This window comes from Pempheris klunzingeri, chromosome 1, assembly GCF_042242105.1.
Source record: "Pempheris klunzingeri isolate RE-2024b chromosome 1, fPemKlu1.hap1, whole genome shotgun sequence".
Lineage (NCBI taxonomy): Eukaryota > Metazoa > Chordata > Actinopteri > Acropomatiformes > Pempheridae > Pempheris > Pempheris klunzingeri.
Genome location: NC_092012.1, coordinates 20,635,079 through 20,660,504, shown reverse-complemented (window position 1 = coordinate 20,660,504; position 25,426 = coordinate 20,635,079). Strand labels below are relative to the sequence as shown.

General features: G+C 41.2%; 2 protein-coding genes across 4 annotated transcripts; one reads left to right on the top strand and one right to left on the bottom strand.

Moving 5' to 3' along the window:
• Window positions 1–287: 287 nt before the first annotated feature.
• Window positions 288–17,346, bottom strand: slc7a9 (solute carrier family 7 member 9). 3 transcript variants are annotated; one of them, XM_070830039.1, is made up of 13 exons: window positions 17,191–17,346; window positions 15,993–16,118; window positions 12,348–12,495; window positions 8,223–8,465; window positions 6,990–7,115; window positions 6,766–6,865; window positions 6,063–6,107; window positions 5,179–5,302; window positions 4,853–4,956; window positions 2,793–2,889; window positions 2,446–2,595; window positions 1,895–2,069; window positions 288–1,343 (listed from the first exon to the last, which is right to left on the bottom strand). In XM_070830039.1, exons 2-13 carry the CDS (start codon window positions 16,107–16,109, stop codon window positions 1,282–1,284), a joined length of 1,491 nt encoding a protein of 496 aa, XP_070686140.1. In that variant the 5' UTR covers window positions 16,110–16,118; window positions 17,191–17,346; the 3' UTR covers window positions 288–1,281. The 3 variants fall into 3 exon arrangements, with proteins under 3 accessions (XP_070686140.1, XP_070686149.1, XP_070686130.1); XM_070830048.1 differs by having other exon boundaries at window positions 15,993–16,115; XM_070830029.1 differs by lacking the exon at window positions 17,191–17,346 and having other exon boundaries at window positions 15,993–16,127.
• A 2,432-nt stretch (window positions 17,347–19,778) lies between these two features.
• Window positions 19,779–23,694, top strand: nudt19 (nudix (nucleoside diphosphate linked moiety X)-type motif 19). The gene is made up of 3 exons (XM_070832554.1): window positions 19,779–20,632; window positions 21,769–21,973; window positions 22,934–23,694. The coding sequence occupies exons 1-3, from the start codon at window positions 19,865–19,867 to the stop codon at window positions 23,137–23,139; spliced, it is 1,179 nt and encodes a 392-aa protein (XP_070688655.1). The 5' UTR covers window positions 19,779–19,864; the 3' UTR covers window positions 23,140–23,694.
• Window positions 23,695–25,426: the final 1,732 nt, after the last annotated feature.

Genomic DNA, 25,426 nt, shown 5'->3' with positions numbered 1-25,426 from the left:
ACTGAAATTGTTCTGTATATGTGTTTACGGTATGACCACTGTATTGTATGGTCAAAAACAAGGGATTGGATCTACAGATTTCAGTCTTTGACATATACATATATATATATACATATATATTTGACATCTCTAACATATACTGCATATTAGGATTTACAGCTGTTGTCTGATGTAGTGGTGCCATCAGATGCATGATGTGAAATGTAATGTAATGTTTAACATGTACCTCCATAAATGCAAATACATCTTGCAATATTAGATAGTGACACATCAGCAGCCACACTTGATTGTATTGTTTGTGAGTTTATTCCCCTATGATAGTCAGACTACACATATTTTCACTAAAGATACTGAAAGCACAGTCGGATCAGGGAGGCACAGCAGGGGGATTTATTGGAATCACAAATTGTTTATTTCCCATGTCCACTTTATGCTCAACAACACTGACACATTTAATAACCACCAGCTAACACATCGTAGCACCGTTCCAGTGCATTCCAATGTGAAAGACAGGAGTGAGATTAAATAATGCGCAAACATCATGAAAGAAACTCTAACGTTTCAGTTTAGAACCTCAGGAGCAACATAAATAAACATGTTTCCACATCTTGTCACATGATCTGCTAAGTCTTCATGTTGTTTCTGCAATGCATTTCAAATGGTTACCATTTCCCTTTGCTCGAGAGCAGACTCATGCATGTCTAAATCCTTTACCACTCTTCATCATGTGATCTTTGGCCCAGTAAAAATGTTATTGCACATTAACTACATTAATATATGTTTACCGTGAGTGCTCAGTGCTTCCTATACCTGCTGGTTATATTCATAAACAAGGTTGTGTATGATAAAGTGAAATCCTACCTTATATCCTCTAATGGTGGCTTAACTATCACCACAGGAAGATTTTTGTGAGTGATTTATTTCTTCATGTGGGGTAAGACATCACTGGAATATGGTCAGTCGAGCTCTTCTACGCCTTATTTTAACTATATCTGACTCTTTATATATAAGTGCATTGTAATTACAGCAGAAGTGTTGCTACAGGACACACTCTAGACACACTTTCTATCATCCTTGAACCCACATGACAAATGATTTCTTCTCACACTCGTACACAGATCCAGGTTCGGTGCATCCCCTTTTACTTTTTGTCATGCAGATATTCAGCTGAGCTTTGATTTTTGGCTCCACCAAATTTCTAGCCCACTGTTTCCAAAACCAGGCTGGACATTGTTCAAGACATGCAGCAGAAGTTGACCTGGCTGTCGGCTCTGTCCCTTCTCATTCAGTCTTCTCAGGAGGAACTACCTCCAGTAAAAGCTGGAGATGCATGGTGATGGGATCTAAAGGGGAACGGAGGTCAAAGGTCACATCAGCATTATTCATGAAGTCAGCACAATATTGTTTTTCATTTATTTGTCTTTTGACTTTTGAACACATCATTTCCCATTTTATGCCACACTGATGGTCATGATGGTCCTCCTCTCTCTCTCTCTCTGACCAACCCCCACCCACCACTGACCCTGACAGAAAGCCCCCCGACATCTGAGCCTGGTTCTGTTCGAGGTTTCTTCTAGTTAAAGGGGAGTTTTTCCTGCCACTGTTGCCTAATATAATGTCTGATGCTGCTCATGTGGGGATTCTTGAATCATTAAATATGAATTCCTGAATCGTTGGGTCTCTCTCTTAATTAAAGAGTTTGGTCTAGACCTGCTTTTAATGGAAAGCGTCTTGAGATAATGCTGTTGTGAATTGGCGCTATATAAATAAAGATTGGTTGATTGATTGATTGATTGGTACTGTGGCATACAAATGGGAGCGATATCTTATTTGTTCAGGGTGATTCATTGCATAGATCTAAGTGTACAGTAAAAAAATCAAATGATAAACATACTCATGAGACTGCGGCCCCATTTGACCTTCCGGTGGATGAAAGGGTAGTAGAGGAGAAGTCCACTGAAGATGAAGACAGTACAGTAGAGGTACTCCAGGTCTGGCTTATCAATGATGGGAGCCAGGACTAAGTAGCAGGACACCAGCACCATTAGGCCTGCTATGACAATCGGCACCTGCAATTACAGAATCACTCGCATCAATTACACAGAGTCCACTGTTTAGTGTTGACTTGTACTTGTAGCCTGTGTACTCCTAACCACAACTTTAAAAAGTATGCAGATTGCATGGTTATTTTATATGGAGGTATGTTTCCCTCAAAAGTGCTTCAAATGGGTACTTTCACAATTTTTGCAATTGCAAATGAATAAAGCATTAGCCTGCACAGTGGCAACAATCAAATGGGCTGTATTTCATTTACAACCAATTAAAAACATAATGAAAAAATAAGACCAAAATCTGACCTACTGCGTAGAGGTGAGACAAGGTCAGATGACACCTGACATTAGACTCCATAAGAGAGGAGCTGCTTTCAAAAAGACGATGGATCACCTTCACTGGCCTATGGAGCTCCTTCCTGGTGAAACGCATGACTATGAGAGCCAGTGCTGTCAGACCGTAGAACAACCACTGCGCAAAGCTGAAGTAGTTAATGAGGGTGTTGATATCGGTTGGGATAATGTAGAAAATAGCCAAAACACCCTAAAACAGAGAGAAACAGTGAAATATCTTGTTTAACAGTGGACAGATTATTTATCCGCACTTACAAATGATATTGTAATATTGGTAAGACTTTTCAATATGTTTTTTAGGTTCTTGTATTGTTACAGTTTTATATTGTCACAAACAAATTAAACTGAGGAGAATACAAGAGAGCTCATCAAATATGCAGGACTCACATTGAATATGAGAGCAGGGGATGGAGTGTAGCGCCTCAGACTAATAAAGGATAAGATTTTCACCATGTGACCCTCTCTACCAGATACATAGGCCAGTCTGAGAGCAGAGAGACACAGAAATATGTCTTGTGTTGTTCAGTATTCTTCTTGTACTGTCTCGCAACCTCAAGTGCACATCAGCATTCTCACTTTCACTTTCAAGCTTTGTTTATTTGAGCTTTCTCTCTCTCTCTCACACACACACACACACACACACACACACACATATATACAGACCCTTTCCAAAAAATTTGAATATCATGGAAAAGTTTATTTATTTCCATAATTCCATTCAAAAAGTTAAACTTTCATAGATTATAGATTCAGGGCCCACAATTTAAACGATTTCAAGTATTTCTTTGTTTATTTTTACATAATTTGGGCTTCCAGCTCGTGAAACCCACGAAAACAGGAATTCAAAAAATTAGAATACTGTGGAGAAATCAGCCCAAATTTTGCGAGGCATGAATGTTTTTAACTGAGTGTCACTAATCATCTACTAAATGAAAAAGTACCTGCACAGGTTTCCCCAGGTGTCATTAAATTGCTTCAGTTTGGTTCACTTGTCTCAGTTTGGTTCAATATGGGGAAGACTGCAGACTTGACAACTGGCCAGAAGACCATCATTGATACCCTCCATAGGATGGGTAAGCCACAAAAGTTCATAGCTAAGGAGGCTGGCTGTTCACAGAGTGCTGTGTCCAAGCATATCAATGGAAAGTCTAGTGGAAGGGCAAAATGTGGCAGGAGAAGATGCACCAGCAAAAGAGATGACCGTGGGCTTCAGCGGAATATCAAACAGAGAAGATTCAAGAATCTGGCAGAGATCCAGAAAGAGTGGAATGAGGCGGGAGTCACAGCTTCAAAAACCACCACATTCAGACGCATCCAGGAGGTGGGCTACAACAGTCAGGTTCCTCGGGTCAAGCCACTTCTGAGCCTGAGCCAACGTAGGAAGCGTCTCAACTGGGCCAAGGAGAAGAAGGACTGGGCTGTTGGCCAGTGGTCCAAGGTCCTCTTTTCCGATGAAAGTAAAGTGTGCCTTTCATTCGGGAATCAAGGTCCAAGGGTTTGGAGGAAGACGGGTGAGGAACAGAACCCAAGCTGCTTGAGGTCCAGTGAAATATCCACAGTCCGTCATGATTTGGGGTGCAATGTCCAGTGCAGGTGTTGGTAAACTCTGCTTTCTTAAATCCAAGGTCACCGTAACAGTCTACCAGAATGTTTTAGAGGACTTCATGATTCCTTCTGCTGAGGATCTGTATGTAGATGCAAATTTCATCTTCCAGCAGGACCTGGCCCCTGCCCATACCGCCAGAAGCGCCAAAACCTGGTTTGATGCCCATGCCATCACAGTGCTTGACTGGCCAGCCAACTCGCTGGACCTAAACCCCATTGAGAATCTATGGGGTATTATCAAGAGGAAAATGAGGGGCACCAGACCCAAAAATAAAGAAGAGCTGACAGCAAGCATCAAGGAAATCTGGGCTTCCATCACTCCCAGGCAATGCCACAGGCTGATTGCATCAATGTCACGGTGCATTGAGGCAGTGATTAAGGCAAAGGGATTCCCAACCAAGTATTGAAGATTGACATATCGTTTTGAAAATACCATATTTTGATTGATTTGATGTGATACTAATTTCTTTCTTTTTTTTCTGCAAAAACTGAGAAGTAAATGGTGATTTCTTCACAGTATTCTAATTTTTTGAATTCCTGTTTTCGTGGGTTTCATGAGCTGGAAGCCCAAATTATGTAAAAATAAACAAATGAATACTTGAAATCATTTAAATTGTGGGCCCTGAATCTATAATCTATGAAAGTTTAACTTTTTGAATGGAATTATGGAAATAAATAAACTTTTCCATGATATTCAAATTTTTTGGAAAGGGTCTGTATGTGTGTGTATATATATATATATATATATATATATAGGCACATCAAATAGCTTTACACACGCAGATGGAAAAATTTATTATTCAGCTTCTCGGTTTCTATGATATGACAGTTGTCTCTTTTACCTGCCAGCAGTGAAGCAGCTTCCATTGGCAGAGCCGAATGTAGAGAAGACAACAAAGAGAGGAATGATCCAAGACAGGGGGTAAAGGACTCTGTCTCCAAAAGTCTAAGGAGGCACAAACAAATCCTTCAGAGCAGACAAGGGAGCAGAGTGAATGAATACTGAGCCGACACAAAGATTTCACCTATAACACACTGGAATACTCAAATGTATTACACATATTGTATACATGCGTAAAAAAAAGGCATCATTTTGAATTGAACACCATTTAAATACTCCATGGCTCTCCACATCTCCATAACGACGGTAGCCATCTACGCTTCTTACCACGGCAACAGCTGGAGACAACAGCAGCTCAGAGGTGGTCATAACGGTGAAGTAAGCAATGTTGACGAACACATAACACACAGATACCAAGGGGATGCCGATGAGGATGGCCAGGGGCAAGTTCCTGAGATTAATTGGCAAAAAAACACATTTTATTGTACGCATTTTAACGGAACACACATGCTTCATGTATCTAAAATAGATCATCTGATGACAGCCCTCTATGAGCACAAGGGCACTTCAACCACCATGTGAGGCATGCTGCTCTGACTGTGTATAATGACCTTGTTGACGTGTCTTTTCCATAATCAATGTATAACCTATGTGTATTTGTTTTAATCAAAGAAGCAGCGACTTAAACTAATTACTTACGATTGAATTTACGCATGTTCATGCACACACTTGCCTTGTATTTGGTTGTTATTGTCAGAAAGAGGAGGTTATTGTGAGAAAGAAGTAGAGAGGGAGATTCTCATATCAAGAACATCCTGAGACAAGGACGTGATAAAGCTACAGAAAGGCAGGTGTTTATCATAGCAACAGTTGTAATGACGCATGTTTGTATGTCTCCAACAGTTTCTTATATCAGAGTGTTCTTTGTTTGATTATTGGACAATCAAGAGCATTTTATCCACTGGGGAGGAGTGTATGATGGAAGGAGACGGAGGTCTAAACAATGATGCTGAATCCAGTATAATACAGTCAAATATAGTGCTCCAGAGTTGTACTTTCACTACTTTGTACTAAAGCAGTGAGTTTTGTTCTTCTGGGTCTCTGTGTTTGGTTCCTAAGAACCTAATAGTGGTTATCTAAAATAACTGAAGAAAAAATATAAAGTCAACCACAACAGCCTTTTGAAAATGACAAGGTTTAGTTTGTCTTACCTGAATGGGTCTTTCAGCTCCTCTGTGATGAAATTCAGTTGATTCCTAAGAAAACAAGGCAACAAGGAAACAAAGAGCATATGTCCTCTCTAAAGATAGCATCTTCATCACAGGTGTTTGTCCCATAAAGACTCAAAAAGCTTGATCACTCTCCTCTGCACAGCACCATACCCTGGTTTTTCCTGCAGTCTTACAGCATGTGAGGGATCCCAGTACCTCTCTTGCCCTCTGCATCTGCAACGTCACTGATACAGTATTTTGGTACTTTGGCCGTTTTGGTAGTAAGAGTTACAGCCTGACACTTGCAGCCCCTGCTGTGATCCCAACATGACATAAAAATGAAGTTCCGACTTCCAGGTCCCCTGAAGAATGTACTCTACCAAACTGACTTACACATTACAAAGGAAGGGACTTATGCTCTGAGACGGAGGGAGACCTGAGGGGTCCTGGGGGAGTTGCTGCCATTCGCGGAGCTCCACTGCCGTGTTATTGTACTTTCATAACATGGTATTTAGTCAAAGGCATGAGGCTTGAGTCTAGCTGAAAGGCCAAGAAGGGTCACAGTGCTGTTTAAAGGAAGCCACACTGGGAAAAGGCTCATTGTAAGAGTTGACAGTGCACGTCAGTGCATGGCTTTAAAGAGGAGCGTGGTCAATTCCATGCATCCTGTTTAAGGGGAAAGAGAAGTAAATGTATGTGTTACCATCCGTCATAAGCCCAAAGTCCATTATAAAATGCAAGTCCGATTGCTCCGATGGATGTCGACGTGCCATCAAATGCATTTGACAAATTCTCAGTGTGTCCTGGATACAAACACACAACAATGCATACATATGAATTGTTATCATTAAATGTTTCATCAAAGGGCAAAAGAATATAGAGCAGAGTTGTATATTAAAGAGACATGATCCAAGCAAGCACGCCCACCTTTTGCCAACATGACGATGCCGGCTACCACTATGACAAGAAGGATGAAAAGTTTGGCTAAAGTGAAGAAGTTCTGCACATAGCTTGCCAGTTTGACACTCAAGCAGTTGACAGCGACGATCAACACTGAGAAAACACAAGAAATGTAATGACATACAATACAACATTCTTAATTAGACATTTGACAGAAGAGTTGTTTATTCACTTTTATTACCTCAAACATCCCCCCCCCCCCCCCTTAGTGTAGATGTGAACAACTTTATGATAGTTCAGTTACTTATCAGCATTGTCTTATGTATGATAATTTCAATTTTTTTTCAAGTTTGCCATAATGTATGGTCATTTCACCATCTACAGTCCACGCTGCCCCCTTATGACATGATCAGGATAGCAAAATATGGATCCGACATCTGTGTTTATATCCCTCTCACATGACTTCTTTTCGAGTCATATTCGGTGTTTCTGTCTGCTGCTAAGCTTTTCAAGAGTCAACAACCCATTTGGCTGGTTAGCTTATAGTTGTCTGAATAAACCACTAAGCCCAGTTGGTTATTTAGCCAGCTTAGCTTGTGGCCTTAACTGTTTTGATGCAGAACATGAACAGGCTCCCAGTCATGCCGTCTTGTGATATAAATTTGTACTAGCAGGCTTTTACAAAAACCGTCAACTGATAAACTTATGGACACCCACTAATCCACTACCCATTATAGCTACATTATAGCTACAGCAGCGTGGTTTAAAAGATGTGGGTAGATTTGCAGGTATCTCAAAAAGTCATATATATGTATACGTATATATGAGTTTTGTAAAATCACACATCTATACCTATTTCCTGTTATGGTTGTGAGCAATGTAGAATAATTCGTTCTCAAGATACGATCATTTGAATCCTCTGGTATGATCGCTTTACACATCCAGCATAGAAGTGTAGTAATTTATTTGGATTCATATTTCTGGCCACCTGACAAAGAAATATCTGAGTCTTTGAATGCTCCTCTGTCTGAACCCTAAACCCTAGTATTCTCTTTACTTTATTACTTACTTCTTTTTTTACTATACTTTCAACAGTCTCAGAGCAAACAGTAAATGTTATTCAGATGATTCAGAGGCACAGTTTTTGCCAGTGGCCAGTTAAGACATGACAAATTTAAACTTCTACAATGGCTGCTATTATAGGCTCTACATCTATTTTACTGTCTTTAACCATGAAGTCAAAATTAAAGTAAAACTTACAAATAGCTGCTGCTGACAGACACTTGGTGATTACCAGGGGAGGAGTACAGCTGGGGTAGAAAGGAGTGGAGGCATATTCTGCAAAGCTCAGTGTGATGATGGCGAAGGAGGAGGGCTTCAGCACCATGATAGTGGTCCAGGAGTAAAGGTAGGCTACAAGGGAGCCAAAAGCCTCCATTAAATATGGATATTCTCCTCCAGATTTGGTGATCATGGTGCCAAGCTCAGCATAGCACAACGCCCCTGTAGCCACACATACAAACATACACAGACAGACAGGAGAGGAGGCATGTTAAACAGACTCATGGGGACTTTTAATACCTGTTTCTGGCAGAAAACTGAAAGGTTTAGCCAAACAAAGTCAAAGCCAGTCATGTTTTAAATCTGTGTTACCTTTATCCTAAAGCAAAATAATGCAATGATTGAGACTGTAAGACTAAAGGTTACTAAAGGTGAGAATCGATGTGAAACATGATACAATTTTACATTTTGCTGTTATTTCTTTAAGGAAAGTGAAATAAAGGAATAAAATGAAATATGGCAACAGACTTTAGAAACAAAATTCTGTGAAGATGAATTTCGTAGAGAGACATTTTCTTATTTGTAAGACGATATCAGTTTTCCCTGCGATTTTATTGTTTAGAGAGGCAAGACCATGTTTCAGCTATGTGAAATAGAATTATAAAGGCTAATAGTCATTTAAGGAACTGCTGCACATAGTGTTTAATTACACATAGCATGACAAATTTTGACTATTCTGTGGTTTGTCAGACTTTGACGCTCACAATAAACATTAACATTTACCACCCTCAAGCTAAGGGCAAAGTCCTGTGACAAGTTTTACACATTAACCCAGAATTTTCAACTACCCTCCTAAAGAGCAGCTTTGCTATGCAGAATTCTTACTGATTAACAGCATTACAGCTTAACAAGATATTAATTTAAATTCCTTCTGTTGTGTCTGGCCTTCTGTGTGTGCTTAAATTGATGTAAGTCTGCCCACTCAAATGCCTTCGGTCAAAACATTACATGGATGGCTTACAGGACAGGGATGTAACAACACACACTGCAAGCAAACTGACATTTAGAGGACGTGGACATGCATATACATGAGTATTAAGTCAGTAAGGGTTAGATTAAGGATCAGGTTTTATAAATAGCAATGTATTAACCCTGCGAGGCAACAGGATTCGCAAGACCACCATCATGCCAGTGTCCACCTTGCCAGGTTTCAAGTTACATGTTTGTGGCTGAACCTCGGTGGTTCAGACTGATCAGCAGAAGCTGGTTTTATGTGTGACAGCAGCAACTATTCACTCAAAAGCAACAATGGCTGCTCCTAGAGAGGCCAGTGCAGATGCTGCTATAGCATATGTCATATCTGGGCCAGAGAATATTTCTTTATTGAAAGAAGAGCAAGGAAAGGCACTTCTCAAAACTGGCTTTGGCGTCTTAACTACGTTAATTTGGTTCGTAGATGTGATTGACGTTAAACTGGTTAAGCCTCATCTCGAATTTATTTTCGTCCACAGGCAATCCCTTTAAAAAGACTGTGGATGAGCCAGTATTTCTATCTCATCATACAGGAAACCTGTCAATTCAGTTGATATCCACAGTTCATGTGAATGAACTTGGAGACCAGGGTGACTGCTTGTTAAGGCACGCCACAACAGTGTACCTGCACCTCCCACACTTCTCCAGGGTCAGGCTCCCGTTGTGACCTTTTTGTTTGCAGCACAAAAACATGCCAGGAGTCAAAGGGCACCAGCTGATTTACAAAGAGCGCACTGAAGGCTCTCCTGGCATTTTTGGTTGAAGCACAAGGCAGCAGTTTCAACAAAGACAGTGTAAAGGCACCGCAGACATTTGAAAACACGCACAGGTGGGTTTCATTTGCATCAAATTCCTGTGAACAAAGGGACATCTTTGTGCATGCCAGAAGTCATCTGTCTCAGGTCTCATTGTGACCTGAGAGAGATGTTAACCTGCTGACACTGATGGAATCTGTCGGTACTTAGAGAAACAAGCTACACGCTCGTTTTTGCCTATTTATGTCTCCTACATTATGCTGTCTACATGCTGGATAATTTGTGAGAAATTCAAATTCAGTTTGTTCACTGTTAAGCCATTATATCGACAAATAATGTTAAAACATGCATAAGTTCATCATTGTATTAAGTTCATCTGGGTTTTTGGTTCTTGTGATACAGCTTATAGTGTGTCTTCTGCTTATCCTACAGGAATAGGAATCAGGCACATGATGGTGATGCATCTTGAGGTACTTATCTTTTCTGAATTCAGTACAACTCATATGATAGTTATTTTGTCACGCATGTTGGTGCAACATTCAGTGTCTCCAACACTCAGACCTGTCTTTAAATTGTTCTCCACAGTAATGAAAGAGATCGAGTTAGTCCTTGATTGGCAGCTGACAAAAAGTGCCATCATCAGTGACAGGCTAGACAGACAGTGTGCAGTCACTTCAGCAATGGGGAGATGGGGGGGTGGGGTATGACATGCAGCAAAGGTCGCCAGCTGGAATCAAACCAATGACGGTTGCGGCGATGTAACCATTCGGCTGTGGAGGCTGTCGCATCGCTCTGAATAAGTGGACAGCCAGTCACATAACTGGCTCTGCCCTGTTTGTCTTGATTGTCAGACAGAGGCATTGTGATGAAAAGTGGAATTAAAGTTTAAAATAAATTGTCACTGGGAAATAAAAATAAAATAAAACAGACTTTGGACATTTGGAAATTTTGTGAAAGTTACTGTGAAAACAATTGAGGAAGTAACACAGTTAGATTATTTCACAATATCATCATTATATATTTGGTGTGGATTTAGTCATGGGATAATCCATCTCACAGCATCTTATTTAGCAGTCTAACCCTGATTGATGCCAGCTTCCCCATTATGGTGTAAACACACTGAATTACATGATATATTTTAAAGGTGAGTGAATGATCACTGTGTTAGAGCCATGGATGGAACCATGAGTGGAACCTTGCCTTCTCTTCCAGAGCTCCAGGTTGACAGCCTGCTCTTGGTCTTTGTTTTCTCTCCTCTTTCCCCCACTACTCCTGCCTGTCTGCTTGTCTAATGAGGTTATTTGAGGCTGTGTAACCTTCTCTCACATTGCAAATATTTCATCATGGAATATGTGATAGTAAACTCTATCTAATTTAAGGTTTACTAGTAATCCTAACCTCTGCCCTGCTGGCCTCTCTGTTTTATTTGGTTGATTTGGTTGTCATGGCTTTGTAAGTGATTGACAAGTGGAGAGAGAGAAGTGGGCAGCTGTTCATTTGAGTTCCATGGATTAGACAGCTCTGCAGAGACGTGTGATTGAGACTTCATGACATTTCATAAACAGGAATATTTTTGGAGCTGTGGGGGCTGCTACAGAATGTATATGACAGAAACACTGTTTTTTCTTGTGTAACCCTGATCAAGAAAGTATTGACTAAGACAAAAGTTACAGTGCTTTAAGAAGATTGGGTATTATTGTACGTTTGTATTTCATGATGTTTTAGTGGTAGTTTTACAAAATGCATGTTTAAATACAGGTTACTTACATTACTGAGGCCTATATGGGTGCTGTCAGGGTGTGGTTCAGTATAGTAACTACTTAGTCTTCTGAGACAATGTGGAATTTGGTCATATGGTTTAGTTTTGTTTTTAGAATGAAAATATTTCTTGGTTATTTGTCTAACATTTTGGATTTTATTTGCAAAGGTTAATGATAAGTTATTAAACGTTTGAATAAGAACAGGTTTTTGTGTAAACATACTTAGTTCGTATCTGTAGTAACTTTGAATATTAATAAAAAAAAATAACATCTTTATTAACTAAATTAAAATCTTGTGTTTATCCTGCCAATTATTAAGTCCTTGGTAAAAGAAAATATCTTGCAGTGGAGGAAAAGCTAATTTTCCTCACTCAGTTTTCATTTGTTAGTTCAACATAGTTTTAAAGGGTTTTAGAGTTTTCTCCAAAAGCCTTTTTGTTTTTTAGAGTGGAATGATCAGTGTCGATTCCTAATATCACTTTGTTCAAAATGTTGTGCAATGTTAGACATCCCTGATGCTGATTAATGTGATGTATTGGTTTGGAAGTCATTCTCACCCAAAGTGGATAACACGCCACAGGCAGCCCAGGTGATGAGGCAGGGTCCCACAGCTCCAGTGTACAACAGAACAGCCTTAGGGGAAATGAAGATGCCAGAGCCAATCATTGTCCCCACGATCATAGAGATGCCAGTTAATAGACCAACCTGAGCACACACATGAAAGAGAAAAGGTAGAAATGCAGTGTACTGCATGAACATGCTAAAATGAAAAGGTTCACGCTTTCATTGGACCTGCTCATGTTTTCTGTGAACTGTTTACAACTACTGAACATGAGCATTGTTAATCCCTACCACTCATTATAGCGCATTATGTTTAATGTCACCTTGCATGCTGACATGGCCAGTGTATCTGGCAAGTCAAAGGCTGCCACCAACACTGCTGAAGCCAATTCATGTGAATATTTGAAGGACTGCTAGCAAACAGATTGCAACAGAATAAATCTTTTTCTTTTTTCTTTACTACTACTACTTTTTTTTTTACAAATTGTGTCCTCCTGGTCTGAAACAACAAGTCAGATTGCAATTGAATCGACACAATGAGTTGAAGCGTCTGACCAGTCTTGGCAAATATTCACGACAGCAGCCACAGACTTCCTCCACCCACATCAAACCCTCAGCATTTTGTAAATGACCAGTTACCTCTGTGTTTCTTTTTCTTTTTGAAATGAGCTGCTCTAAGCTACTAACCACTCCCCAAACTTTTAAATTATTGTATTCACTATAGAATCACAGACAGAGATTGATAAAGAAAAAAATCCTGAGAAATGAACATGAACTAGTTGTTCCTTTTTTTGGACTATGAACTTTGTTCGAAATTCAATGATGTGAAATCTGTGAAAACTTGTCCAACGCTGTAGAAGTGTGACTTCACTGCTCACTTTCTTAATCTTAATTAATGATATCTTCAGTGAAATTAAACCAGAAACTGATGAAAGGAAAGTTTCATTTTTACATGATCTCTGTTGTTAGATGTTTAAAACATTCTTGGATTTGCGTTGTGAAGTATCCCGTTCATCTACAGCACTTTGCAAAAGTCTGAGGCAGGTGTGAAGTAATGCTGTAAAGTAAGAATGCTTTCAAAAATATTTTAAAAATGTTGATATATCTATCAACTGTGCTATCTATCAACTTGCTGTGACCTCCCTCTGCCTTCAGTTCTTCAGGTACACTTCCAGGACTCCTTGTTCTTCTTTACGTTGAAGATAGTTCCTAATGACACTGGCTGTATGTTTGGGGGTCGTTGTCCACACAGGATAAATTTGGGGCCAATCAGACGCCCCCCTGATGGTATTCATGATGGATGAGTATCTGCCTGCATTTCTCAGCACTGAGGACACCAGTAACTCTGACCAAACCCCAACTCCATCTGCAGAAATGCAGCCCAGAACATGCAAGGAACCTCCACCAGCTTCACTGCTGCCTGCAGACACTCATTATTGTTCTGCTCTCCAGCCCTTCAGTGAACAAACTGCCTTCTGCTGCAGCCAAATCTTTCAGATTGTGACTCATCAGTCCAGAGCACCTGCTGCCATTTCTCTGCCCCCCAGTTCATCTGTTTTCATGCACAGTTGAGTCTCTTGGCCATGTTTCCACATCTGGTCAGACTTCTCCAGACAGTAGATGGTGTTACTGGTTTCTGCTGCTTCTGAGCTGATGGCTGCTGGACATCTTCTGATTTCTGAGGGAAGTAAACATAATGTGTCTTTCACCTGCTGCACTAAGTTTCCTTGGCCGACCGCTGTGTCTACGGTCCTCAGCGTTGTCTGTTTCTTTGTGCTTCTTCCAAAGAGGAGCTTGAACAGCACATGTTGAAACCCCAGTCTGCTCTGAAATCTTTACCTGGGGGAGACCTTGCTGATGCAGTAGAACTACCTGGTGTCTTGTTGCTGTGTTCAGTCTGAACATGAATGAATGTCTTTATTGTCATTGTAACGGGTACAACGACATTGAAGGTGCCATAAAAAGTATAAAAGAAACACACTAGAATGCACTGTGATAAACAGCTAAGAACAAAGTGCGGAATAGAAAGTGTTTAAGTACACTAAAGTGCAATATAAAAGAGAAATCATCATCATCCACACCCAAACCACACGTCATTGCACAAGACAGTCAGACAGTATTTAGTGCAATTATGGCTCTTGCATAGAAACTGTTTTTTAGTCTGTTTGTTCTGGCCTTTAATGTCCTGAAGGGTAACGAAAAGTGAATTTCCAGGATGGGTTGGATCCCTGAGGATGTATTGTGCTGTACTGTGTCCTCCTGAACATGATGACCTGTGACATGAAGCTGTCTTCCACAGCCTCACCTTGGTAGCAGAGTTTGGCTGTTCCTCCCCCAGTTGCAAACACAGCAGCAATAAGCGCATGATGAGCTTTAAATAAAATACATCCATGTTAATGTTCTGTGTGTAAGTGTTTTCTTTACTTCTTAGCAATGTTAGCACACTGGCTCCAAGGATGGCAATGTCTACTTGGTCCACATCTTTGGTCCATACTAAAACATTTCAGCAACTACTGGGTGGATTGCCATGATTTCTTTTAACAGGTGATCATGGTCCCTAGAGGATAAAGCAAACAGAGGTCATCACTAGGCTGCCACATTTTTTGTAAAAAAGATCTCTAGAACTATTGAATGGATTCCCATGAAATTTGGTGCATATCCATTGTGCCTGTAGGATGTATCCTAATGTCTTTAGTGACCCACTGACTTTTCATTTAGCACTTAAAGCAGGTAAAGGTTTTCTCTTATCTGTTATTTCCATTAGCCTCACAGAACTGTTGGAATGGCTGTAGACTCTCTCTTGTTTAATCTGAACACTTAAACTGTAATGTGATTGATATTTATTCCCCACAGGCCACACAGACATGTCATATATATTATCATTGGACTCTTGGACTCAGCTCAACCACACAACAATGCTTGGTAAATATAGCTTTACTTTTTGTAGCACTTTAACACAGTGATACTCTGTTTTTGCTCTCTCATATTGAATGATATTATGTGGTCTTACTATTTCAAATGGTTTTTAGTGGCTTTCTATTCATTGTGACCACTCAAAGCGCTTGTACATCACATTCACTCATTCTCTCATCATTCATTCAGGAGGAATCTAAGGTAGAGGAGACTATTCTTTCACACACATTCACACACTGAAGCTGCTTCAGGAGCAAGTTGGGGGTCAGCGTCTCGCCCAAGCACACTTTGACATTCTGACTTGGAGGATCCAGGGATCGAACCCCCGACCTTCCAATTAATGGACGAGCTGCTCCCCCTTTTTACTTTTTACTGCTGAAGTTCTACTTGACTTGACCTTACATTTTTCCACCTCAACTAATCAGATATTTCTCCTAAAAGACTTCTGTAGTAAAGTGATGGGAAACTGGGTGGTGCTAATTTAGAAAAATTGTCCCTTTGACAAATTCACTTTAGGGTTTAGGGAGCTTAGGGGGCCTGGATAGCACCACTGAGTGGATCATTGTGGAGTTAATATGTAGAGACGGTTGTTGTGGTACTGCCTGGTACTCAGTTCCAGCCCCCATTCCTTTATAAAGGTACGGATGGTAGGATCCCACGATGTGAACATCTAATGAGACTTTTTCTCAGGAACACACACACAAGGTCAGCCAGACACACACACTCACATCTTTTTGAAGCACGGTAGCCTTCACAGGCTGCTGGTCCTCAGTCTGACAGTCCATGCTGTAGCCAGTGGAGCCATTCTGCGACTCCTTCCTCTTCCTGATGCTGCCTTCACCCATTTCAGTCTGCTGGTGCATAAGAAATCACAAAATCACTTTTGATGCTGTTTGGCGAAGTTATCAAATCTAATCTTTGTTGTTCTGATCACACAAGTTATGATGGAGGTTTACAGGGAAAACCATGCTCTGCTACCAGCAGTATACTTTCCAATAATCTAGCTCAACAATGAGGCTCACACAAGCAAAACAACTCAGTGAAAACCCACCCAAAACCGAATGTATTTACATTGTTAATTCTGAGATTTTACTGATTGCATTACTGTAGAAGGCTATAATCCGGATCTACTGCACAGATTATGACTCTGAGTTTGACTCTGGCGTTTCTTTATGTTTATGAATGATGACTACTTCACTGACATTGCCATACTAGGTGATGTCTTCAGTGTAGCAGCTCATGAAAGGGTTGACGGATTTAGTCTTTTAAACTAAATCTGTCTCCCTGCTTTTGCTACTGAAAAGCAGCTAAACTCATTTATTTTGGTTTAGGGTGGATTTGTACTCTGCTGCAAGACGACCACCATAAATTCCATGTTGTTCACAATGATTAAACCATCAGTCAGTGTGAGCACTTCTTGCAGTACATGTCAGGACTTTTCTGTGGTATGTAAGTTCTAAAAGATGCAGACTGGTGTGTTTTAAGGACAGGAGTGGTTGCAGATTTTAGTAATAGCAGATTTTTATCACAGCAATGATCAGCCCAAAATATAAAAATAAAGTTTTCCACAACACTCTGAGGTAATTTTAGCAGATAGATGGATAGATAGATAGATAGATAGATAGATAGATAGATAGATAGATAGATAGATAGATAGATAGATAGATAGATAGATAGATAGATAGATAGATAGATAGATAGATAGATAGATAGATAGATAGATAGATAAAGGGAATCAGGGAATTGTGCACATCCAGCCCATATTGTAATGTTTAACTTTGACAAACTGTTAAAATGTAACAAACATGAGATAACAAGACATTCTGCCTTATGTACATATCATTTAAGACAGAATGTCTTGAATGTACAAACAATCTGTGACTTAGGTTTGTGATTAAGAAATATTTCAACAAAATGTTCACTTACATAGCTAGGACGAAAACCACCTCAGTGATGCTCCATGAACCATGAATGTAGCTATTTTCAAGCCCAGGTAGAGTGATATGAAACCCACAAATGATACTGAGCCAAGTTTAATGAGGGAGAGCAGGAATGTCTGATGCAAATGAGAACCTGGGGCTCCCACTGACTGGCACACTCCTTCAGTGGGAGGTTCCTAGACCTGATTGGACATCCTGGGCAGCCCTGGACTAGAGGAAGGTGGGTAGAGACTGGGAAGCAGAGCACACTCAAGATAGTTTAGTATCTGAGTTAATGAAATCCATTGATCAGAGTTCAAAGGGCTGCTGATAAAAGACAAAGAAATTTTTTTCGTGTAGTTGATTTTCAACCAGATTATCATCAAGTTTGGGTTTTTTTTAACAACAGTTTCACAATTATCCAACTGAAACAGTACATTGTGTAACAGTGAGATTAAGAATATTAAGTTACAGTGAGGAAATCATGTGATAATGCCATTACACATTTTATTATAGGCAAATCTGTTAGAGGGGACTGTCATGAAGATGCTCCACGGGCTCACAAAGGGAGAAGTGACTGACCCAATACGAGACATTTCATCAGTCTTTTTTTTAAACTGTTGACACCTTCAGGGCAGTTTCAATTTTCAGCTGAAAACTCTTAAACACTTCCTCCTCTCTGAGCTTACCTAGCCTGACTTCCCTCACAATGCCTCTTTGATAAGGATATATGACGCCCCTGCATGTGTGTGTGTGCACATTTGTGTGTTACATTCCGTTTCCACTCTGCCCTCCTTCTCCTCTCTTCTCTTCAGAAGTCTCTCAGGGAACTTGCATTTTACCCTGTGATGTTTTCCTTTCTCTGACCTTTTTGTCATCAGATTTTGTTACACATCAGTTGGGTGGAGAAGTTAAGCCTCCGCTGTGTTGCCCCAAGCATCCCCTGAGTATGCATGTGTGTAAAACCCAGATTAAGTTGAGGACTATCACAGCCTTCAAGAATTTGTCCATATGGACATTAAAATGTGAAAATAGGTGGATTTATGGCCTGTGAGCTCAAACTAATGTATCCACAAGACATGCTTTATGTTGAACTTTATTTGATTTTGACTTATTTAAAGTCAAAGGTAGAAATAACTTCAATAATTCAGCCTTTGATGAAAGTGCAGAGTGTAGTATGATGTATCCTCAGTGATTTACAGTAGTAGGTTTGCCCAGACATCATTTACCGTATTTATAATGCTTTAGAAGTAAATATAAATCTAACTGGACTAAAAGTTATGTTTGGATTCAATTTCTGTTTCAGGCACATAATCTCAAAGATGACATCTTTAACAAAATGATACAGGATGTGCACAAGTAGTCAAATAACAGTTTTACTTGTCCACAGTTGCTTTGGTTTACAGTGGCTGCAGCTCTTGAGGATCTTGCTGAATTACAAAGGACATGTTTTTATCAAGCCTGTGAGAGAATTTGCACAGTTGCCACAGACAGACAGCCTCGCCTGCTCATGGTAATCTGCTAACACGAGAACACATTGGTGTATGAACTCAATAACCCTGAGAACAAGACCTTCTGACCAGATGGAGAACAGAACAGAGTGCAAGTTTCGGACACGTTCACTGCAGCTTAGGATCTGACTAAGTGCATGTACAGCAACAAATTCAGTGAGCCTGTGTACTTTCAAATCAACTAGCTGAGGAAGTAAACATTCCTCAAAAATGTGAAAATAATCTGTGAGGAAAGCAACAATCTAAAGGTCTTGACTTCCAAACTGTAGCATTTGCCTTCAGGTATGAGGTGTCCCTGTGAAGCAGCGTGTATGAAACCCAACAAAACAAACTGGTTGGGTGGCTTTTTCAGAAAAGAGTTCATAGTTGTAGACATAGACTAATTTACTGCACTGGGATAGGCCTGCTTCATTTTAACACATTTATAGGCAGCTGAAAGTGTGTGAGTGCTCTGTGTATGATTGGAGTGGATTATACTGTACAAAACGAGATTATTCTAATTATTTACAAGGCTTCATCCTGAATTTTGCATGGCATAGGAACATGGTTAAAAAAATTATAAAGAATACAAAATCTGTCATGTCTGTATTAATACATTCTTTATTCAAAATATAGGTTCTACTATTTGTATTACTGCAGCCCTGGTAAATGGAAGAACTTAACCCAAAACTTGTAAATAGCCCCACAGCCAGTGGATAAGAGGTCCTTTTTAATAATGTTTGGTTCAAACCAACGTAAGAACACCTCCCAGTAGATTGTAGACCGATTACAACAGCAAAAGCATTGCAGAGATGAAATAAATTATTCTAATTAAATGCATTGTTACATTTAAGTATAGTAGGTGGGTTGTGTGGGCGCTGATATTTAATTACATTCAAATGTGTTAGAAAATAAGTACATAACATGATGTTTTTGAATGTACTGAGGGAGAATAATAAAATTCCGTGAAACACTCGGTGAGAAGCCGGAGATAACTAAAGCTGTCTCTGCAGAAGCTGCAGCTCTCCGCCTGCAGGGGGCGACAGCAGCCCGGAGCGGAAGTGCTCGGGTCCTTCCTGATACGTCACTTCCACCACAACAAATGTCTGCAGGTAGCTTGTTGAACACCCTCTGAATGTAACTTTCAGAGACACTGAGTGAGAATTAAGACAACACAGGGACGGTTTTAGGATGAACACCGCTCTGAGGCACTGGAAGGAGGCGGCTACTCTCATTTTAACCGCAGGCCACAAGCTCGGCGCGGACACTTTAGCATCAAGGACACCGCTGGGCAGCAGCCACGGACGGTCACAGCTGCCGCACAAGTCCTGCTTCGATTACGACGTTTTACTGCTTAAACGAAGCAGCAAAAGCGGATTCATGCCCAACGCGTATGTGTTTCCCGGCGGCCTGGTGGACTCCTCGGACTTCTCCAGTGAGTGGCTGGATATTTTTAAGTCTTTCAGAAACTCTCCTAATTTCGGGTTGCGGAGTGTCAAACAGCCGCCGGAGACCAGACCTCCGATCTTCGCCACAGACCGGCTGAAGCTGGGCTCCCCGATTCCGGGGGAGGTCGCCTTCCGGATCTGCGCCTTGAGGGAGACGTTTGAGGAGTCCGGTGTGCTCCTGGTGGTGTCAAAGCTGGAGGAGGGGAGCTTGTTACAGCGCATGGAGGACAGGGGTGCCGCCGATGAACTGTTACAGCCCAAAGCGGGGGGGCTGTGCAGAAATGAACTCACCAAGTGGAGAGCTCTGGTCAACCAAAACCCCTCCAACTTCATCAGGATGTGCAGAGAGCTGGAGGTGCTGCCCAACATCTGGGCTTTACACGAGTGGGGCAACTGGCTGACTCCCAAAGGCCGATACGGTGGGACGAGGTTTGACACAGCGTTCTTCATCTGCTGCCTGCAGGAGGTCCCACACACTCTTCAGGATGAGAAGGAAATAGTGCGCTTTCAGGTGATTTGAGAACATCAAATGGAACTTAGGGAAATAAAATAAAAAAATAAAAAGATAAAATAAATGGATAAGAATGTGTACTGACTAAACCTTGTGATCATCAGGGGCTTAATCGGCCAACAGGAGTTTAAATAGGAGCTTAAACTTGGCACAGGTTGGGTGAGTCCAGCCAAATGTGTTCTCGCTAACGTTACCAGTTGTCCAGTGAAAAGAAGACAGATTGTGTTCCTCTTGTTCCTCTGAGAGCCACTAACTATTGGCTCCGTAATAACTCAAGACAGTAGTTCAGATCGAATCAACTTTATTTATATTGCTCTTGTATGACACACACAGAGGGGATTAATGCAAGAGAGGGAAACAAACAGTAATGATAGTAAAGCAGACGCCCATAGTGACACAGAGCTGGGTCAGGGACAGTCAAAAGCTAGAGAGCAGAAGTGTGTTTTAAGACTACTCTGTAAGTCGTCAGCAGTGGGTGAGTACCAGATGGGGGGAGGAAGTGAATAATTCTGGAGCAGGGAGAGGGAAGGCCCTGTCCCCATAACACTTAGTCCTGGATGTCAAGACACACAGTCTTTGATCAGATGACCTCAGTTCTCTGATAGTGTGGCATGGGGAGTTGTCTAATATAACCAGGGGAACATTTAACACTGTGGACACAAACATCAGGTTTTTAAAATCCGCTCTGTGTTTTGCAGGCAGCCAGTGTGGGGAAGCAGGAGAGGGAATAACGCGTCCTCTTTTTGTTGACCTTGTCAAAAACTCTTGCTGCTGCATTTTTGAACCAGTTGGAGACGGGATAAACAAGACTGAGTGATACCAAAATATAATGAGCTGCAATAATCAAGATAGGAAGATATGAAGCCATGGATGACTTCTCAAGGTTCGAGCTACAGAGAATTGATCTGACCTTGGAGATGGTGCAGAAATGCATTACAATGAAATAGTTGGCACGGTTATGCTTCGGCCTAAGCAAAAGTTACATGACTCCGTGTTTGAGGATTTCCAACATTTGGGTGGACATGAAGGTGTCCTGGTTCAATCATCACTGTAGAAAGAGGAAAAGGGGAAAAAAGTACTTTTACAGTTGTTAATCACTCTCCCTCCCTCTCTCTCTCTCTCTCTCTGTGTCCCAGTGGTCCCCTCCCTCAGAAGTCCTGCAGAGCTACCAGTCACAGGAGTTGTGGATCGCCCCGCCACAGTTCTATGAGCTCGGCCGCTTGTGCCACTTCCCTTTGCTGAATGACCTCCACCGGTTCTCCAGCCAGCGTGCCACAGAGGGCTGTGAACAGTGGGAGCCCGTTGTCTTAAACGATGGACACAGCATATCATTGCTGCCAGGTGCTGATTGTCAACCTGACCCACATCCAAACCAGCAGTGAAGCATTAAGTAAATAAAAGATTTAGTGCAGCTTTATTATACGAAAGAAAGTCACACAAACCAGCTGCTGAAAACAGTACCCATGATTACTCCTGTTCAAGTAATGTGACTAATGTTGTATTGATGATTTTAGTCATTTCGTTGGTGCAACACATGTTGCACCAGATGGTTTGTTACACAGAACCATCAGGAGACTCATCGGTGGAAATTAATATCCGATAAACTATTAACTTTAAACGGTCAAGCATTGAAAAATACACAACGGGTGATTGGATGAGCCATCTGTCTAACCCAGGCCAACTTCTTGCGAACAGATGAACGAAGCCTGTGAAGAGAAGTGCCGTTCTTCGCCCTTCTTTCAGTAAGAACTCCTCTCCTCAGCAGCACCTGGGCAGACCTCATCAGGAGCTGCCATCGTTGTTTTTAAATGAACAGATGCTCCTCACTGTCGTCACACCTAAACCCCGCCCATAGCTTACGCTGATTGGTCCCAATCACAGCCCAGTTCAGCCTTAAGCACATAGCCTGGAGCCTGACAAGAGGAGCAGGAGCATTACAGTGATCTCAAAACAACAAAATTCAGCTGCCTCACAAGGTTACAGATTTTTTTGGAAAATAATAACAAACAAAATAAACCCAGGACATTTCAAGAATTAGCCATGATAAAAACAGTTCAGTAGCAATTGCTGGATTCCAACTGCTGCTCTTATTTAGCTTTTGTGCCAGTTAACAATTGCTGCTGCCTTTGTGGGAAGCTGTTCAGTGGTTGTTCCAGCTGACACAACACCGCTGCACAGCTGACAGCACGTCTGCTTCCCAGATATGTGCTACTGTTACTCTCTCTTATTCTAGCTCATGAGGGTAATGTTAGTGTGTTTCCATCTTGTCTGCTATTCTCATGAGCTCTGTTCTCTTTCCAGGTGACAAACTTTACCCATTGGATACTTCAGGAGGAGCTGATGTGGATAAGAGCACAGAGGATCCTCAGGACGATTCTGGGCTGCACCGCATTTTGATTTTTGATTCATACACTACAACTGTACAGGTCACCATCACGCCCAAGTACAATCACCTGCGCCCTGTTGTAGGGCAAGCCTTCCCACATGCCTCAAAAAGTCAGCTGTGACTGGGCCTACATGCTGCCCACGCTCTATGACGCCTCTGTGCACATGTGCTGAGACAGGACATGAAATGTTATTATTTACAGAAACAGTATGAAAAGCACAAGTGTTAGCTCTGTTCTATTCGAGTGACACAGTGAAGTGACATTCGCTCATCTATGAAAAAGGGCCAGCTGGTGAACTAGCTGCTAGTCAGTCAAAAAAGCTCCCAAAGCTTCCATCTGTTTTCTTTCTCCTGCTCTGTTTTATTGAAGAGCTGTCTGCGCGAACAGTCAGTGAGCAAAAACTTCCTGCAAACCATGTTTCTTTTGTGGAACAGTTGTTCCCCCGACAGAGGACATCAAATAAATGGTTTCACACAGCCAATAAGCTGTGACACCCTCCTCCATTTCGGAGTCTCCGGCTCTCGTCTCGTCGAAGCTCAGCACAGCTTACTGCTGGTCAGCAGAGTGAACTTTAAAGCTCGCCAAAGGTTGAACCACTCCAAATGTGTGTTGCTGTGAATCCAAGTGTGTCCAGCCTTAAGCCACAACAGTGTGACCGCAAGCCAGCATGAACAATACCAGTAAAAGCAGCTAAAGGAGCTGCTTTTACTGGTATTGTTACTATTTATAGCTGTCCTTTTCCCAGTTAAGGCTTACTGTGTCCTTGTCAAAGATCAGCCTGGACTGTTTTCTGGGGAAACACCCCAGGTCTCTAATTGACTGCATTAATGACTATTAAGGTGCTTGCTAATGGCCTTACTGTACAGGACTCCCAGCACATGTGAAGTGAAGAGGCCAACTAAACAGGGTTTAACAGGTTTCAGGCACAATTTGTGCGTTTTTTGTTTGATTAACAGAGTGTGTTCCTTATGAAATGGGTTAATTCTAACAAAGATATTGCATTATATGTTAAATCTGACTTTGTCATCTTTGTTTATTTTAACGTAGCTATGTCTGTTGTCAGGGGGCCCAACATTTCTGGGGACCCCTGTGGCCCACGCATGGTGAAATGTTAAGAATAAAGATGTACATGCAAACATTACCTTGTAGAGCTTCCTGGGAAGGCCTGGTCTTTGTTTCAGTTTATTCCACACTATAAAGAAAATAATTTAGGAACTCTTATTTGGACAAATTTAGCTTGTAACCATAGTAACTGGCTGACTACCAAATATATCAAAGGGATTTAGAGAAAACACCTGCAGCTAATAGTGTGTGCGTGTGTGTGTGTGTGTGTCTCTGTGTGTGTGTGTGTGTGTCTCTGTGTCTCTGTGTCTGTGTGTGTGTGTGTGTGTTCTGGTGATCCCTCTCAGTAGGTGTGTGTGTATGTCAATGATGGAGGCTCTGCAGGGCTTCCACCCTCTCTGCTGTGGGTGTCTTCCCGGCTCACAGCAGTGTCCTTCATGGCAAATTGACAACTCTTAAGAAACAATCTCTGTCAGGTGGGTTGTACCCTGCGTCTGCCATTTAGGAATTGATTTATTATTGAACAGATCAGTTTATTCATTATTAATTAGATCTTTTTACTCTCGCTGTCTCGCGCTGCTTTTTAAGTGATTTGTGCTGATGATGATGATGTGAGAACAAGTCTAATGGGTGCTTTACACATTTTCACATCTTTAATCACAATGCACACTCCAAAAAGGACGCATGCTGAATTTACATGGAGTAACTGTAGATGGACCTTCACAATCGTCAATCGACTGTGCTCATAAATTGACATCATGTAATCATCAGGTAAACAATGACATGACCACTAGCTCAGATGATGACAGCACGTTTGATTGTCCAGTAACCACTGTTTGACAGATTTGGAGAACTAGTGGAGGGATGTGATGTTCCTTAGATCTGTTGGTACTGTGTGTGTGCTGCTCGACAGGAGAAGGCTGACGACCCAAGGCCACTTTTTCTGTATGCTATTTTACACTCCCCGGTTCTCGTACTGTTGCTTCAGTGGAGGAGTTTATATTTTCTTATAGTGCTAGTAAATCAGGCTTCTGCTTTTTAGAATCTGGGCATCTATTTTTTTTAAACAATCTAGGTGGCATAATGTCAGTGTTGGTGTTCAGATCAAAATAATTTGTTACTATAATTTTAAAAATGAATAGCATAATAAAGGCTTAAAGCAAACAAAATATAGAATAATATAATATATGTTTAAAGAGCACAATTTGTGGCCATTATGCCTCACCTGGGGGGGTACACTCATTAAATCTATTGATTCTGACATCAAAAACGTTTGTATTATAATGTTTTATTCAGGTGCTTGTAACACATTTCCTTCTAAAATGACGAGGTATACTTGAACCGG

Bases quoted from the DNA above. Each gene is read 5' to 3' on its own strand.
- slc7a9 (XM_070830029.1), bottom strand. From the start codon at position 16,127: ATGCACCAGCAGACTGAAATGGGTGAAGGCAGCATCAGGAAGAGGAAG. The intron at 12,496-15,992 runs GTGAGTGTGTGT...GTGTGTGCTCAG, and splicing joins CTACCGTGCTTCAAAAAGAT to GTTGGTCTATTAACTGGCAT. The intron at 8,466-12,347 runs GTGAGAATGACT...GTGTGGCTACAG, and splicing joins TGGCGTGTTATCCACTTTGG to GGGCGTTGTGCTATGCTGAG.
- nudt19 (XM_070832554.1), top strand. From the start codon at position 19,865: ATGAACACCGCTCTGAGGCACTGGAAGGAGGCGGCTACTCTCATTTTA. The intron at 20,633-21,768 runs GTGATTTGAGAA...TCTGTGTCCCAG, and splicing joins AGGAAATAGTGCGCTTTCAG to TGGTCCCCTCCCTCAGAAGT. The intron at 21,974-22,933 runs GTGCTGATTGTC...TTCTCTTTCCAG, and splicing joins CAGCATATCATTGCTGCCAG to GTGACAAACTTTACCCATTG.